Below are 18838 nucleotides of genomic sequence, written 5' to 3'. Positions count from 1 at the left end.
TAAACTTTGGGTTTATTTATTTATTCATTCATTCATTCATTCATTTATGGCTGTGTTGGGTCTTCGTTTCTGCGCAAGGGCTTTCTCTAGTTGCGTTAAGTGGGGGCCACTCTTCATCGCGGTGCGCGGGCCTCTCACTATCGCGGCCTCTCTTGTTGCGGAGCACAGGCTCCAGACGCGCAGGCTCAGCAGTTGTGGCTCATGGGCCTAGTTGCTCTGCGGCATGTGGGATCTTCCCAGACCAGGGCTCGAACCCGTGTCCCCTGCATTGGCAGGCAGATTCTCAACCACTGCGCCACCAGGGAAGCCTGGTAAAATTATTAGTAGATAGTGAAAATTGAAAAAGTGAAAAATTTAACTTTAGCTATAAATTTTTAAAAGATTAATGAAAGGTACTTCACTTACTCTATTTAGCTGAACTTCTGTTGTAAGATATTTTAAAAACAGAATAATGCCCTCTCAGAGGTACTGCTACAGGCTAGATGACTTTTCATTGTGCCTTTAATCAGTAGAGAATATGAAACTTTGATGCTTTCATTATGATTTGATCTCTTAGTTAAAAAAAAAAAAAGCTATTAATGGCTCCTGTATTTCATTTTTCAGAATGGAAAGTAAGTCAGGTGATGAAATGAATATATTTAAGTGCTGAATAGTACCTGGCACATATTAAGCCATAAATTAGTCATTTGTTAAATAAAAATAAATGAAAATGTTGAAATTTTTAAGTAATTTCTTCTACTCTGATAATCATATTGATGAAACAGTTCTTAAAGAAGAGTCCATTTAGACTTTGTGAAGGTATAATATGGTGATAAGCTTCCCCATACTTATTGTAGAAGATATTCTTTGCCTACAGTAAAGATCGTAATTCCCTAAATTCCTGAAAGGCTTTTTGTTTTTATTTTAAGAAGTTATGCTATACTGTCAACTTTCAACATATTTTTAAAAGTCTGCATGTGATATACCAGTATGTCTCTAAAGTATTCTTACCAGAAATGAATGTACTAATGTCTTTTGAATTTTCAGGACTGGTATTTAAATTGAACACAAATATTTGTTGGTGCTTTTTCAATATGAGTTTACTATTTCCAAGTATAAGCAGAACTTTAATTTGTTAGTCTTGGTAGTGTAGAATTTTTTAAAAATATATAATAAGTATATTCACTATAAATTATCTTTGAATATCTATATCATCCTTAGATAAAAATCATTATATATTATGTAGAAAAATAATAAGGTCCTTATTTAAGAACGCCTAGAAACTAATACTATTGCTATCTGTTTAAAAGAAGAAGTAATGTTTGCCAAGATGTTGAATTAACTATATTAGGAAAATTGGTGTTAGTAAAAAAAAATTATTATTAATTTTATTCATAATTTTAAAAAATTAAAATAAAGATTCTCTCATTTATTGTAAACTTTCTGAAGTCTCAGTGTCTTTCATTTAGTTTTTAATACGGAAGTTTATATGTAACAATGGCAGCATTAATTAGATATGGAAGACTTGGGTCTGCAGGGCCACCAATTAATGATAATTCTTGGCTGATTAGCAAAGTTTCTGGCAAAATGAATGCTTACTGTGCACCCACAAAGAGTTAGAAATTTCTGTTTATTGATTTTATTTTGAAGTAATTGCAAACTTACAGAAAAGTTTCAATAATAATACAAAGAACTCTTGAGTTCTAGTATATCCTTTAGCAGATTCACCATTTTATAAATTTTGCCACATTTGCTGCATCATTTTCTCTCTCTCAACTCACACACACGTACATTTTTCCTGCTCTGAAACACTGAGAGTATGTTAGGCTTCAGTCTCAGATCTATCACCTTCCTACCTGGATGACTTTAGGCAGTTTTCTTTTTTATATATAAATTTTTTATTGGGGTATAGTTGTTTTACAATGTTGTGTTAGTTTCTGCTGTACAGCCAAGTGGAGTTCCCTGTGCTATACAGCAGTTTCTTATTAGTAGGCAGTTTTCTTAACCACACTTTTTTCTCATTTTTCTCTTCCATAGGTAATATTTAACATTTGGGGTTATTGTGAAAATCGAAGAAAATGTATCAAAAGGGCCTAGCACATGTAGGCACTCAATAAATTATAGTGTTGCTAATATTGTTGTTACGATCATCATTATTGTTATTACTTTAAGCATGGTGTAAAATAAATTTAAAATTTGAAATAAGTTCATATGGCTTCTACTGAAGGTGTCCTAATTTAGTTATTGAAAAGAACCTCTGCAGGGGCTTCCCTGGTGGTGCAGTGGTTAAGAATCCGCCTGCCAATGCAAGGGAAGTGGGTTCCATCCCTGGTCCGGGAAGATCCCACATGTCGCGAAGCAACTAAGCTGGTGTGCCACAGCTACTGAGCCTGCGCTCTAGAGCCCACAAGCCACAACTACTGAGCTTGTGTGCCACAGCTACTGAAGCCCGCGCGCCTAGAGCCCGTGCTCTGCAAGAAGAGAAGCCACCGCAATGAGAAGCCCGCGCACCGCAACGAAGAGTAGCCCCCGCTCGCCACAACTAGAGAAAGCCCGCGTGCAGCATTGAAGACCCAATGCAGCCAAAAATAAATAAATAAAAATAAATATATTAAAAAAAAAAAAGAACCTCTGTCTGCAGACTTGTTGCTAGTGCTCCTTTTCAGTAGGAAACAGCCATTTAAGAAGTGAAAAATAAGGCTTTAGCACTATTTTCAAATGATACCAAGCTTCTATTTCATAAAGTTCCAGAGGCTAGAGTTATGCATTCAGACATGTTGAGGACCTAGAAAAAGAGAAATTTCTTCTTTATAACCGATTACACTCTTGGTATAAACACCCTTCAGTGACAGTGATGTACAGATGTTTGGTCATAACTTTCTGTGAGGTTATTAGGTTTATTTCATTAGCCAGGCTTGGACATTTTTTAATATTTTGAACAAAGCTAATCTTTGTTTTTATCCCAGGCTTTTCAGTTTTCATTTGGGACCAAGATGGCAAATAAAACAGTTTTAAAAATGTAAGACAGTAATATGCTACCAATTCAAATGCCAAGATTTCATCAAAGTTCTTGAATCTCTAGAACTCAGTCCTTGACCCAAAAATGAGCAAAAAGTTACTGAGCCTGCAGAGTTCCTATTATAACGTCCTTGCCCTAAAGTCATGCAATACATACTGAGAGAGAAAGTAAACTGCTGCATGCCTCTTTATTGTTGTCTATTGTACTATTCTTTATGAGTTTGGCATTCTGGTTTCCTTCCTCTCAGTAAACTATCCCAAGGTTAGTGAAGTCATTTAAGGTCAGTAACGCTGAGAGCAGTGTTAGGTTCCCACTGTTAGTGAAGAAAAAAATAAAAAGGGGAAAAAAGAGATCCATTCACTGCAAGCTGGGGAAAGGAACTAACGTTGCTTGAATACTGCTATATGGTAGGCATTGTACTATATGCCTTAGAGACTTTTTGTTAATCATTGGTAGATGATCCTAACAGTGAGTCAGTCACTAACAAAAATAAGTTGTGTAAGAAAAGTACATAAGTTATTTAGAAAAGTTCTATCAAAGTAGATTTAAAAAGTGGTGTTATTTGAGTAAATAAGTTATTTACTTTTGAGGAGCCCTTCATTCCATGAAAACGGTGCTTAACTGAGCTATTGTTATATTCTGCTTTCTTTTCCTGATGCCCACAGTTGTAGTATTACCAATGATATAGGTAAGGTATTCATTTTTAGAACCTAGCTTCTCATGATAAATTTATTATGAGAAATAATAAAAATGTTTATTTTTATATCCAATTTTTATAAGGTCTGCCTCGAAGCATAAACACAGATATTTTATCTAAGGAAACAGAGAGTGGGAAAACCCAGGATTTCTCCAGCTTTGATGATACTGGAAAAAGTAGTTTAGGTGACATGTTCTCACCTATCAGAGATGGTAAGTCTGTTCAGATCAGAGGATCATGTCCTCTTGCTCTGGTAGTCATGACATTTTTATTCTGGCTAAAAGATGTGGATAATAGCTTCAGTCTCACTCTATTCATGACAGTTGCTAATTTTCTCAATCCCTGGGGTGGTATCTTTCCCTTTGCCCAGATATTTCAAATGTTATCATTCCAAAGTATATGCTAGTAATTTTCACATGGGAACCAAGCAAATAGCTCTCAAGTTAGCATTTTAATTTCCACAGAAGTTTCTTAAAGGAAGTTTTGCCTCCATAGGCAATCTTTTACTTGTATCTACTTCTAAATAAATCTTCCCCAAATCTTGGATATTTTGATAGGCAAAAAATATCTTCCTAACATAAAAAAATTTGTTTCTTTGATTATTAGTATTTAACTGGTATTAAATGTTTACATGGAGAAATATGGCTGGGGGTTAGATTGCCTCATCTTTTACACTAACTACGTATGAAAGCACCATACACACACACACACACACACACACACACTCCCCATTGCTAGTAGACATTGCCATTAAAAAGAAAAAAGCCAAAAAAACAAAAAAAAAACCTTTGCCAGTTTGTTAAACGGAAACATTATATATCATTGTTGCTCACTCTGTAGGAACTAGGCACATTGTTTGGCTGTGCTTTTTTGGTACTAATGTTCATACTATTTTCTTTACTGGGATAGTCTCACTACTAATAGCAATATTATCAACAGTATGGGAAAATTTCTAGAAGATGATTTGGCAGACTTAAATATTCATTCTTTTTGTCCCGTTAATTACATTTCTATTAATTTACCTAAGAAGATATTCAGAGACGCCCACAGAGATTTGTGTGTTTACTGTTTATTTATAGTATTGAAAAACAGGAGTGAATCTAAATGTCATCAGTAGCAGGGTGTTTAAATTATTACATCCACTCATGATCTTATAAAATTTAATTTTTTAGTTTAAAATTGTCTGGTTTCAAAATTTTCTTCAACTAATTTCATAAGCAGAAAGAATAAATATATATGTAGTGGTACAGAATTATTGAGTGTCTTCTGCCTTACCCCAGCTTGAAAATGACTCCTTAAATTGCCCGGTCAGATTGCTATCTTCCATCTAATAAAAGAGGAAGGATTCCTTTCTTTCGGGATGAAGAGAGGTCATACTACCTAGTTGAGGAGAGATGTGGGCAAAGGAGGTAAAAGTGGCTTGGGCTGACGACAGTGAGAGGCCCGCGCACCGCGATGAATAGTGGCCCCCGCTTGCCTCAACTAGAGAAAGCCCTAGCACAGAAACGAAGGCCCAACATAGCAATCAATCAATCAATCAATAAAATAAATAAAAATCTTTAAAAGTGGCTTGGGCTGGCGTTGAGAAAGGTTTTGGAGGTTAGTACCCAATTGCGGAGCTTTGTTTATGAGAACCGCTGGAGTAATTTTTTAATTGAAGGGGCTTTTTGAAAGTGAGTTATAAATGTAATACTTTTTAATGGTTTTTGAAAGTAATAAAGGATATAAATTCCTTTTTAATTGCTTTTGCTGTTTAAAGAGACATGATTAGAATTTGAGCCATAGGCCCTTCATTTATTAGAGTTTGATATTATTGATAAGAAAAAACCATGGATACTAAATATAGTACTGGTTTTCATTGTCAAGAGATTTGTGTTTTAATCTCAAAGATTCAACACTACTTAGATAAAAATCTTAATCTGTTTGTGCTTCAATTTCTTCAGCTTTTAAATAAGAGTACCTCTGCTTTTGTTAGGAAAAAATGAGTAACTAATAAAAGTGTCTGTGTTGTGCGATCACTAGGTATAATACACACACGCAGATAGACAGATGAATGGATGGAGAGATGGATTATAGTCCTACTAATATGATAATCATGTATGATAATCAATTTATTGGCCATTTGAATTTCTGGTGAATTTTTTAATGACCTTTGCCCATTTTTCTATTAATCTGTTAAAATGGAGTTAAGCAATTTTTGGTTGTTATTTGGTAAATGAATAATATTACAGTATTGAAATATTCTTAAACATATTCTACCATTGAAAAAATTTTAATAAAACCTTATATTTTTAATAACATTGTGTTGCTTACAAAATATTTTTACATTGTTTCAATTGATCCTCAAAACAGTCTTGTGAGATGGTCAGGGCATTGTCCCCATTATATAGGTACAGAAACTGAAGCATAATTATATTAAAGTCTTGTCCAAGGTCACAGAGCTATTCAGTGGTATAAGCAGAACTGGATCACAGGTCTCTGGAGCCTACTGCAGTGCTTTTTCTAATATACCTTGCTGTCTCATTAAATGACTCTATACATAGAGTTATCTTTGCTGCTCTGCATGAAGCTAAAAGAATGAAAAGGGAAGTTTATGTGAATACTAGCTTTACCTTCACTCAGATTTTTCTTCTTAAAACTAGTAGTCTCTGAACTCTTTGGGGAACGAATAGGAAGCCTAAATTGCTATGGCTTCTTTTTCACTATTTTTTAAATTTTATTTTCTAATTTTATTATAGATGCTGTAGCTAACAAAGGAAGTGATGAGTCCGTAGGCAAAGGAGATGGTAAGAACTGTTGAGAAGTATTTTTATCAAAGTTAAAAGTGATTTTGTGTTATCTACTGTTGTGTAACAAACAAATTATCCCAATATTTTGAAGCTTAAAAGAACACTTATCATCTCATAATTGTGGGTGTAGAATCCAAGCATGGCTTAGTTGGGTACCTTTGGCTTCAGATGTCTCATGATGTTTTAATTAGGGTGTCAACAGGGCTGCAGTCATCTCAAGGCTTGACTGGGCAAGGATCTGCTTCCACACTCATTCATGTGGCTATTGGCCAAAGATATCAGTTCCTGCCCATGTGGGCCTCTCCACAGGGCAGCTGACAACACGGCAGCTGGCTTCTCTCAGAGCTGGTGCGAGAAAGTGAGAGGGCACTCAAGATGGAAGCCACAGTGTGTTTGTAACTTAATCTTGGAAGTGAGATCTGCCACTTTTGCTATATACTCTTTGTTAGAAGCAAGTTCCTAGGTCCAACCCACATTCCAAGGGAGGTGATTACACGAGGCCGTGGATCCTTGGCAGGAGGCAGGGATCATGAGGAACCATCATAGAGGCTACCTACCAAGATACACCACAGACATACACCAAATTAACATATGTCAAAAACTTTTATTTACTAAAACATTCATTGTATTTTGCAGTTTTCAATGTATCTTCACATACAATATCTCTTTTAAACCTCACCACTCAGGGAGGTGGATATCATCATTCACATTTACAGATCACTTAACAGTCACAGAGAGTTTTATGACTTTCACCCAAAAACTCAAATGAAATAAGGGGTAGAGCTGATAAGTGAACCTGTCTTCTGAATCGAAATCCCATGTCTTTCTACTGTATTCACATGTCTATTGTGTTAAGTGCTTTTCTTAAATATCCAAGATTGGGGAACATCCCATATAAGTGCTAGTTTTTTTCTCCTCTTTTTCAGGCCTTGACTTTCTACCACAGTTGAACTCAGTGTTTCCTCCAAGAAAAAATCCAGTAGCTTCAAGCACTTCAGTGTTGCATTCTAGTCCTCTTAATGTCTTTATGGGGTCTCCAGGGAAAGAAGAAAATGAAAATCATGATCTGACAGCTGAATCTAAGAAAATGTATCTGGGAAAACAGGAACCTAAAGACTCCTTCAAGCAGGTATCTGCCTATAAATGACATTGAACTCACTGTGTGTGTTTATCACTAGCAAGTATAATGCATCTCATCACTAGAAAGCAGGCAGCTGCCACTGGATATGTCCTAATTATTGACAGTGCTGTGCACTTACTAGGTAGAAAATATTCTTAAATCTTGGTGTCACATGTTAAAAACTGAAGAATACTTTTGAAATCTGTCTTTGGATATGTTGGAGGTAACAGCAGGTGTAATCTTACACTGTTTGTTTCCTAAGACAAGATACTTGATTTAACTGTCTGTGTAAGAATATTTTATACCTGACTTCTTTTAGAATGTATTTCCATTGTAGCACAAAGCACCAAGTTGGTGGTCAAGTCTTTTACCTTAAGTCTTAGAGCAAGTTGATGGTGCTGAGAAGGTAATTCATCATCATTACCTTCTGCTGTAATCTAATAGAGTCTATTGTGCAGTATGTCTGTTTATTTTCATATTTATTTTTTAGAATGATGTTGAAAAGATACCATTTAAGAAGTACAAAAAAGTCTTTTGACTTATTTTTGAAATATTTCTGACCAGTTATCACATGAGAGTTTGGGGATTTATTTATTTAGTTTTTGGCCCGTGATTGCCATTTTAAATGATATTCAACTGCAGATTCTTAGTAAATGAGCTGTTGCTTATCATGTTATCATTGAAATTGTTTTTGATTAGTAAAGTTGATTTATTTTACGACTGGCCCTAGCAACATTTTTTTCTCCTTCAAGATACCTTTCTATTCTTCCTTTTTCTGACCCTACTTACTGGAAAAAAGAGAAAAGTAGATACAAATTATGTGGATAATATGGATAAAACCAGAATTTATATATTAATTGTTTATTTTAAATGTGAAGTTTGCAAAGTTGATCTCTGGTGCTGAAACTGGAAATCTAAATACCTCTCCATCATCCAACCAAACAAGAAGTCCTGAGAAATTTGAAAAGCCAGAAAAAGAAATTGAAGCCCAGTTTATATATGAACCTCCAGTCAATGGATCCTCAACTCCAAGTAAGTACATAAAACTTCCTGATGTTTGAGTGCTAAGTTGAAAACTCCCAGTATTTAACTTGAAAAAGATAAGAGAGTGATCATAGATGAAAAAATTCAAAGAATTTAAAATTTATGACACTTCTCTAGTGTGTGACTCTCTTACTAGAAGACGATGAAATGGGTATGAAAGGTTAAATTCAGCCACATTGATTTGGTACTCTTTGGGTGTGAATTTCATTTTCAATCCAATATGTAAGTGTGTTGATCTACTATGGTACAGATAGGAATATAGGACGCTTTGAAAATGGGTCATTAAGTACCTGAAATTGTCTTTTTTTTCCGTATTAAAGTTCTATCTATAGAGTTCATGGCAGAGACCCTAAAAACTCGATCACATTTAAAGCGATATTAGGTTCAGCAATAAGAGTTACCTATACAAAAAACTCTTTGTATAGTAGTAGCTCTTTTATATAGATACCTATATTTTAAGGTTTCTGTGGGTATATTGCATTAGCTTAAACTCTAGGGCCTTGCCTGTAGAACTACTTTACTCCTCTGTTCTTTCTGTTTGTTTCTAATAGTCTTGGTTTATCTAGTTTGTGGTGTGGCTTGTCACATTCATCTTTTGTAAGAGAAAATGATTCAGAGATTCTTCAAGATTAATTCCTCTGTCATATGTTATTACATTAGACAGTTGGAAGTTTAGATAGATAGATAGATAGATAGATAAATGACTTATTAGAAATAATGTCTTTGAAAGTTTCTAAGATTTGTATTCCAGACAGTGAATCTTTCTAAATGTCACAAGATCACTGTTTTTTACCAGTTTTTCAAGTTTTCTCTTGCCAAATCATATTTAGAAGTGTTTGGTGTCTCTTAGTCCAAGTTGACTATTAATATTTTGTCCATTTTTAATTTTAGATCCAAAGATAGCATCTTCTGTTACTGCTGGAGTTGCCAGTTCACTATCAGAAAAAATAGCTGATACCATTGGGAATAATCGGCCAAATGCACCATTGACATCTGTTCAAATCCGTTTTATTCAGAACATGATACAGGAAACATTGGATGACTTTAGGTAATTGAGAAATTATCTAGACCTTGACTAGCTTTTTTTATTAGGTGTAAAACTGTAACTATGAGTAATGTTGTGGTTACTACTTTTGCCTAGGTTCTGGGGTCCATAAAACCATAGAAAATACGAGTTTTGTTGATCTTGACGTGCTGAGTTTATTTTATATCAACTAGGAAAAGGCACATTTCCCTAGGGCAGTTATTAGATAACTTGGCAGGATGGCGTAGCAGGCTGGCTGCCACTGTGGATTTTTTTCATCATCAAACTATGGACAGATTCTGGTAAGCTCAAATGGGATTCTTACAATATTTATAGATCACCTGTTAAGTATGCTACGTGCAGTAATATAGTAGAGAAAGATAGTTTTTAAAGGAATTCTGAATATTTTCAAATAGAATGCGTCAGAATGTAATACTTAATTTTAAGAAGTTCTTGCCTGGATCTGTCCTTGTCTTCTCACTCTTTGAATTCTGAACATTGTAAGAATGTTCTAGAATGCTGGTTCCTTTTACCTGTCATCTCAATATATTTTGAAAGCTATTTTCAATTATTAGAATCTTTTGCATTTTTTTTTCCCTTTCTGACCTTTAGTTACTTAGTACTCTTGCTCAGATTTGGAATACCATGAGCAAGAATGTTGGAGAAGATGTGCAGTTTTTGTTGGTGCATATTTCTTTTTAATGTTAAAAATGTTTTGAAAAAATTTTTAAATGTTAACAAATATATTTTTAAAGAAAAATAATCATTTTGACATTTATACTGTGCCTAGTATGTACTGATACTAAGGATACAAAACGGATGATCTGCCCACAAAAGCATTATAGTTTAATTAGGGTAGGTATAGTGTGTGCTGCTATGATGTGTATTTCTTTGATGTGAATTAACTCATTTGTAAATAGGGCAGTAATGACAACATGATAAGGAAATTTTGGTGGTTCATGTAACAGCCACCAAAACAAAGTACATGAACACAGGTAAAGGCAGCAAATCACCTATCCATGTCCATCTCTTCCTATTCCCTTCCTCTTAACTTGGTTTGGCTATGTGCTCTGTGTTAGGAAGTGCTTGTTTTGTGATTTTTCCCCATCTTTGGGCATTTTATCCTTGCCTCCATGCTTGACAGCCCCAATCCTTTCTTCTATCTTCTTTCCTCTTATATCAAATGACCCTCACTTTTCTTAAGGTGAAATCTTTGATTTTTCAATATTTAAACTACGCTAGTATTTTTATTAGGATTTAATTGTTTTTGTTAGTGCTCAGGTTACAAAGATTATATAGGTTTTGAGTGGTCTGCCCAAGTCCTTTCTCCTTAAATCCTGTTATTTTCTTTTTTGTTTTTGTTTTTTTTGCTTTTTCAGTGTTATTGTGGTAAGAATACTTACCATGAGATCTGCCCTCTTGGATTTTCAAGTGTACAAGTGTAACGGTATTGTTAACTATAGACACGATATTGTACAGCAGCCCTCTTGAACTTACTTTGTGTAATTGAAATTTTATACTCGTTGATTAGCAACTCCCTGTTTTCCCTTCTCCCCAGCCCCTGACACCCACAATTCTGTTCTTTGCTTCCATGAGTTTGACTGTTTTAGATATCTCATATAAATGGGATCATGCAGTATTTGTGCTTCTGTGTCTGGCTTATTTCACTTAGCATTATGCCCTCCAGGTTCATCCACGTCACATGTCAAGATTTCTTTCTTTTTTAAGGCTGAATAATACTCTGTTATATGTACATACCACATTTTAAAAAATCTGGTCCTATTATTTTTCCACACACAGTTTTTAAAAATATGAGATATTTCAGGAATGCATATATAGGGCAAAATAGCAGAATTGTCTGGTTACAGCTGTAATATAATGTGAATAAAGCAATGTTGAAAACACAGAAAGGGAGCAGTTCTTCTGGGGCAAATTTAGAAAGAAATCATGCCTTGTGTGCCTGTACCTGGGGATTGAGGGTGGGTAGGGGCCTCTCTCTGCCCTTCTGCCCCTCTGTCAACCATAGGCAGCCTCTGCTTAGAGGACCCAGAATGGCTCAGAGGATTTCTGCAAATTCACCTGCTCTGACTTCAGCCTCCAGTAGGTGTTGCCAGCTGTACCTTACAATGGAAGGACAGAGCGGGCTATTGAGAGGCTCTCTGCTAGCCATTCTCCCTCAGCTCTGGAGGCTGACTTCTCTGTGAGGGCCTGGAGTGCTTCAGAGGGGTTACTCTCAGTTCTCCTCCCCTGCCCTAAGTCTTCACCAGGCTCTGTGCATCTGTGCCCTAGGGGCTGTCTCTCTCAGCCCTCCTGCTCTGCCCCTAATTTTTCCGTGAGCACTCAATGAAGGCCTGTGGCAAAAAGTTGTTGAGTGAATGGAGACTTTATTTTTGGCTGGGACTCCTTGGGATTCTAAACTGTCTTGACAGTCTTCACTTGGCCTTTACAAATCTATAAAAATTTCAGCTAGTTTTCTTTACCCTATCAGTGGCAGCTTTCTTCCCCTGCTGCTCTGTCTAGGATGAAAACAACTGTGGGTCTTTCTTCTTCTGGAGGGACTCACCATTTTCTGGATTTTAGTTCATTTAGATTTCTTTGCACTCTCAAAGTTGAATTTATTTAAAATGTATGATTTTATAGGTTATCTGGCTTGTTCTCATTATTAGGGCTGGGGAGCTAACATCCTAAGCAGAAGTCTGTGGGTTTATTTCTGTTGTCTTTCAAGAAGATTTAAGTTTCTTCTGACAAGCAGATCACTTCCTGGGTTTTAGGTTTTCTTAGGGCTAGTTTATTTCTGGTTTGCCTTTATTCCTAGGGTTTAGTCTGTGCCCTTTTAAGATGTGAGCTGAATGTCTGGAGTATTCACCAGGCCTTTTTATCTTGGTGGGTCCCGGACTTTAACCTCCAATTCTTCATCACAGGGCTCTCAAAATCCTTTTCTCCTCTTTAGCTGCCACTTTATGTTTGTTTTCCTGCCATCTAACTCAGTACAGTCATTGCTTAGGAGTCAAAGATGTCTCGAGGGGAAATTGCACAGTTTCAGGTTTACTTTCTACAGGTACCCCCTTTCCAGAATCTTGGACCTTGCAGCCCTGGCTGCCTTGGGAGTTCTGAATTCTAATACTCCCCAACCAAGTGAGACTGTCTCAAACTCCAGGCCACTGCTTTCATCTCAGCCTCTTTTCCCCACAATGTGGAATCAGCACATCCCCCAGAGGGAAAAGCAGAGGTAAATGTGGAGGTTACCTAGTAGACTCGCCTTCTTTACAAGACCATGGTCCCTCCAATCCTGGCTAATTTAGTGGTTCTACGATGCCTTCACTTTTTGTTGTTGTTGTTTGTTTGTGTTTGTTTTTTAATATAGCTTTTGTCATAACTAAAAGCAGAAGAGAAAAAAAATTTTTTAAATATCTTTTAGTTGCAACAGAAGAAATAAGGTACTTAGGAATAAATCTAACCAAAGATGGTAAAGATCTGTGTGGAAAAACATTTAAAAAAATTTATTAGAAAGCATTAACGCTTAAATGGGAAGATATTATGAAGCTGTCAGTTCTTCTAACTTGGTCTATAGATTGAATGCAATTCCAATCAAATCCCAACTGGGTTTTTTGGAAGAAGATGATGAGATAATTCCAAAATGTATATGAAAGAAGGAGGATACAGGAATAACCAAGACACTGGAGAAGAATAAGGTTGAAGGGGACTAGTTTGTCAGATAGATAGGCTATCATTAAAATAGTGTATCATTAGCACAGGGTAGACAAATTGCCCAAAGGGATCAAATAGGCAAAAAAAAAAAAAAAGCCTATGTATATATGGAAATGTGATATATGACAGAGGAAATGTATATATCCCTGTTGCATGCTATTTAAAAAATCAGTTCCATACAGGGTGAAAGTTTAAATGTAAATGGAAACATTTTAGTTATTTTAAGAGAATTTATATCAACATATGACTTCAGGGTTTGGGAAGTTACTTAAAAATAAGAGGGTACACTACCTATAAAAATAGATTGATAAATTTGCATTAATATTAGGTTAGTAAATTTGAGAATATTAATAGGAATTGTTCATCCCAGGACACTATTAATAAAATGAAAAGACAAAAGATATCTGCAGTACTCATTATAACCAATAAAGGATCAGATTATGTAAAGAACTCTTATAATTTTTTTAAAAAAGACATTCAGTAGAAAAATAGTTTAAAGACATAGACAAGCATTTCACAGAAGAGGAATGGTATATGAACATAAGGAAAGATGCTCAGCCCTACAAATTAATCAGACAACTGAAAATGCAATGGGATACCGTTTCACACCCAGTAGATGGGAAAATATTGTAAAAAGCTTGGAAACACCAAGTCTTGGTGTGGATGTAAAGCTAGATGAGCTCTGTTATACTGATGATGAGTGTGTCCATTGATACTACCACTTTGGAAAATAATTCCTGTTATTTTGTAAGTCTGAACAGTGTACCTCTGGATCATACCTATGACTCAACATATCTACTCTTGGAAATATCATCTCCAGAAATTGGCACATGTGGGTTGGGAAACATATACATGATTGTTTATAACAACATTGTAATAAGAAACACTTGAAAACAATTCAAATTGACAGGAGAATGTACACACTAGTATAAATCAGTGAATTACAGGTATATAGAATATGAACCTTGAAAACATGATACTGGATTTTTTAAATGTCCACTACTCAAGCCTACATAGGATATGGTACCCTTTTTGTAATGCTCAAAAGCAAGCACAACGAAAATATACTGACTACAGATTCTGTGTTATACATACATACATATATATATATATATATATATATATATATATATATATATATATATTTCTTTTTAAAACATTTCTTTGCTCAAACAAAATTCAGCAGCATAGTGACTTCTTTCTTAGGCTTCTCCCAAGAGTTAAATGTTGGAGTCAGAGAGGAGCACACAGGAAGCTTCTATGATTTTGGTAATGTTCTAGCCCATAAGTTGTGTGGCAGGTGGCTGAATGTTCCTTTTATTGTTATACTTCATAACTTTTATGTCTTTTTCTTTGGCTGCACCGTGTGGCTTGCAGGATCTTAGTTCCCTGACCAGGGATTGAACCCGGGCCACGGCAGTGAAAGTGCTGAGTCCTAACCACTGGGCTGCCGGGGAATTCCCACTTTTATGGCTTTTGTAGGCATGAATTAATTGCATTTTATTGAGTAACCTCTGTTACAACCACCCAAATAGGCGCTTTTCATTCTGCTGGAAGTTTTTTTTTTTTTTTTTTTTTTGATAGCTTAAACATTGATAATAGTTAAAACATTATAACCTAGAGCATTATCTGTATTTCATTGTAATATAAACCTGTGTCTTTCCTTAATGGTAATTTCTGTATTAAGGAATGTAGTGTAATGAGAGTTCTGGAGGTAGACAGCCTGGGGTTATATCCTACTCCACCATTTACTAGTTGTGTGACATTGGATAAGTTATAACTACTCTATGACTCAGTTACTTCATTGGTAAAATGGAGGTAATAATTGCACCTAGTTGTGAAGATTAAATGAGTTCTTACATCTGAAGTACAAGAAACAGTGCCTAGCACATAGTAAATAAATACTAGGTGCAGTGGTATTTTTACTATTGTAATAATTATTAACACTCAGTAACGTGAAACGATCAGAGTTTAGCCATTTTCTTGAATGATCTAGAGCTGGTAAAACTGTTATAATTCTAATAAATATTTTACATTCTTCCCTAGAGAAGCATGCCATAGGGATATTGTGAATTTGCAAGTGGAGATGATTAAACAGTTTCATATGCAATTGGTATGTATTGACATATTTTATTGTAAGTGAGCATAGCTGTGGATCTAAAAAGTCCATAAAGGGGTGATGTATTTTTACTTACTTATATCTAATTGCTAAGAAATAAACAAGGAGTTTTAGAAATTTAATAAGTAAAATAGATTTTAACTAGTCAGCCTTCTTTGTAACCTATGATAGTTACAAAGATATGATAGTATGATAAAAAAGTATGATAGCTACTTTTTCACAGCTTTTTTTTTGCGGTAAGTAAGCAAAAAGCTTCCCAAATGTGCAAATATAAGCTTTCCAAATATATAAATTTCACCAGTGCTCTTTCATTTATATTAACAAAGTAGTAAGAGTGGTTAAGTTAAAAAAAAAAATCATTCAGTTAGTTAATCGAACATGAGAAAAATGATAGCTGAAAATATGTAAAACGGCTTGCCAAATAAATGTGAAATGCCAGTAATTTTAAAAGCATTTTTTTTCCCTTTTCTAGAATGAAATGCACTCTTTGTTGGAAAGATACTCAGTGAATGAAGGTTTAGTGGCAGAAATTGAAAGACTACGAGAAGAAAACAAAAGACTACGGGCACACTTTTGAAATTTCAGTGAATACTTTAATGTTCTGTAATTTGGGAAGCTTCTGGCAACACAAAGCTACATGGAATCAGTATTGTTTTCATGGCCTCTGGGAAAATTTTTTTTCGAGTAAAAGGGTGATGGGATTGTATACCAACCACTATTTCATCTTTTCTGTCAAAAATATTTATATTTTTATATTAAAAACTGTACACTGTGTCATCTCCCTAAGAGGAAAGCCAACAGAATCTTTATTTTCTGAAAGCTTTAGCTATATACTAAGTGTCCTTTTTCATAAGAAAAGAAAATTGTGCAGGAAAAAAAAATAGATTATGTATGTTTTTTAATCACCTCTTTTAAACAGATAATATTTTTGGTTGACAGTTGCCTTCCAAATTTTTTTGGATGTTTGATGATTAAGAGTTTGAGATACCGTCTATTTTTATGGAGAAAGTAATTTTAATTGGTGTTTTGGGTTTCTAAGCAATTGACTAATAAAACACAAGGTTGATTAGTAATTATTTTGTTAACTTGATGAAGTCAAGTATGACTATTATTTATTACTTGTACATTTGATAAGAAAATTTTCAGAATTTCAAATTGCACAGATTACATTGTATCTATTGCATTTATGTTACTGTATTATACTTCTAACAAATCTCTACTCCTGGTTGGTATTTTTTAGCTAACTTCACTTTATGAAAACTTTTAAGGGTTTATAAGACTCAACCAGAACTGCATATTTGCAGATTATCTCATGAATTAATAACATACAAAATTATACTATAAAGTTTCAATCAATATAATTCAACTTATAAACAGTGGAAATTTCATATTACATACTAAATATTACAGTATTAGTGCCATTTTTTTTCTCCCAAATGAGGTGTGGTTTATTTTGTTTTGTGGTTTATATCATTAACTTTCTCTAATTCTTTGTGTGTTGTGTGTAATATTTTTATACTATTGACCTTACTATAAAATAAAATTTAAAAAAAAACAACAGGAAGGTTAATTGTCAAAAGAATTTACACCTCTTTGATAATATGTAGATGTGGACATCTGCCTGCTCTGATCTACATTTTTAGTGATATAAGATTAGGAGGGCAACTGGCTTGTTTCCCTTCTTATAGTCTTTTGTCCCAAAGATTTAAACTATGTACCTTGTATATAGCACTCCTGCCCAATTTTGACTTCTGAGATGAAAGTATTTACTAAAAGAGCTCTGTTAAAAAAAAAAAAAAAGAAATCTAGCTAGCTTACTAACTTTTTTCCCCTGAGTGATGAGAGATTTTAAGGATATATTAAATAAGTGTAAACATACTAATAATTACTTCAAGAAATAAAAGCAAATTACTTTGTCCTAGTGCGGCTCAGAGAATACATTTGTATTAAAGCATAAAGGAGTGCTTATATAATCTTTTTTCCTGACAGGTTATAAAAGCATTATGGCTTGTAACAGGTTTTCTTATATATCATTATCAAACAGATTTAGAAGACATAGAAGTGTGTTTTGCTACATGCTGTATTTAAATCCGTTAATATTTTCCTATTGCCTTTTTCTATAAATGCACATAATGTGTATTAAAAGAGGTTGGATAAATAAAATAATTTTAGTAACTTTATGCATAAAGATGAAACATTTTTTTTGTCATGGAATTTAAAAGCTAAATAAGCACAAAAAATTTTAAATGGTAAAAATGGGAAACCTGAAATTGAATTTTAGCCTCTGGCCAAGATAGCATAATAGAGATTGGATTTATACAACTGAATTTTAAAAAGACACAAAATATTTGAAATAATTTTCAAATACTGAATTTTTGAAAATAAAAAACTCAACTTCGGTTCTGTACCTAGTGAGAATACCTTTTGAAAATGAAATAAAACGTTTTCAAACCTAGAAAGGCTGAAAGTATTTATCACAGGAAGACTTTTGCCCTACAGAAAATGTTAAAGGTACTGGACAGAAATCTTCTATGCAAAGGAATAAAGAGCAACAAAAATGGTAAATATGTGTACAAATGTAAGACTTTTTTTTCTTATTTTAAATTTTCATTAAAGGCTAATAGACAATTTAAAGCAAAAATAATAACAATGTATTGTGTGATTAACATATGTAAAGTGAAATGTCTGAGAAGAGTATCATCAAGGGTGAGAGGAGGGAAATGAAAGTACACTACTCTGAGATTTTTATACTAACTGTGAAGCAGAATAATACTACCTGAAAGTAGAATGTCATAAGCTAAGAATGTATACTGTAAAGCCCAAAGCAACCACAAAAGAAAAAGTTATAACTAGTAAACCAACAAAGATGATAAAATGTAGCCATAGCAAATAATCCAAAAGAAGGAAGGAAAAGATGAAAGGGGAACAAAGAATAAATGGGACAAATAGAAAATAAACAGTAAAATAGTAGATTTAAACAGCAATATCAATAATTGCATTAAGTATAAGTTGTCAGTTACCCTTATTATGAGATTGAATCTTTTTTATCCAACTGTGTACTGAATCCGTGAAATCCACTTTAAATATAAAGATACAAATAGTTTAAACATAAAAAGATGAAATAAAAAAATTAGAATGTATATTGAACTGAATACAAATGAAAACAGAAATTATAATTTGTGGGAATCAGCTAAAGCAGTACTTACAGGGAAATTTATATCATTAAATACCTGTATTAGAAAAGGAAAGGATTTAATAACTTCAGTTTCCACCTTAAGCTAGAAAAATAATAGCAAGTAAAACCCAAAAGGAGCAAATGAAAAGAAAAAAGATGAGAGA

At 34.2% G+C, this 18838-nt stretch overlaps 1 protein-coding gene across 6 annotated transcripts in view; it reads left to right on the top strand.

The window, feature by feature from the left end:
- NEDD1 (NEDD1 gamma-tubulin ring complex targeting factor) overlaps positions 1–18064 on the top strand; it is a 45558-nt gene extending 27494 nt beyond the window's left edge. For all 6 annotated transcript variants that reach the window (XM_057556792.1, XM_057556791.1, XM_057556793.1 and 3 more), the window contains 7 exons: positions 3779–3907; positions 6434–6481; positions 7411–7613; positions 8483–8636; positions 9540–9696; positions 15427–15493; positions 15972–18064. In XM_057556792.1, coding sequence (XP_057412775.1) covers positions 3779–3907; positions 6434–6481; positions 7411–7613; positions 8483–8636; positions 9540–9696; positions 15427–15493; positions 15972–16076 — 863 coding nt within the window. In that variant the 3' untranslated portion in view covers positions 16077–18064. The remainder of the gene's footprint in view (positions 1–3778; positions 3908–6433; positions 6482–7410; positions 7614–8482; positions 8637–9539; positions 9697–15426; positions 15494–15971) is intronic.
- The last annotated feature ends 774 nt before the right edge of the window (positions 18065–18838 follow it).

This window comes from Balaenoptera acutorostrata, chromosome 11, assembly GCF_949987535.1.
Source record: "Balaenoptera acutorostrata chromosome 11, mBalAcu1.1, whole genome shotgun sequence".
Classification (NCBI taxonomy): Eukaryota; Metazoa; Chordata; class Mammalia; order Artiodactyla; family Balaenopteridae; genus Balaenoptera; species Balaenoptera acutorostrata.
The sequence above is the reverse complement of the archived record's forward strand: the minus strand, read 5'-3'. Positions and strand labels throughout refer to the sequence as shown.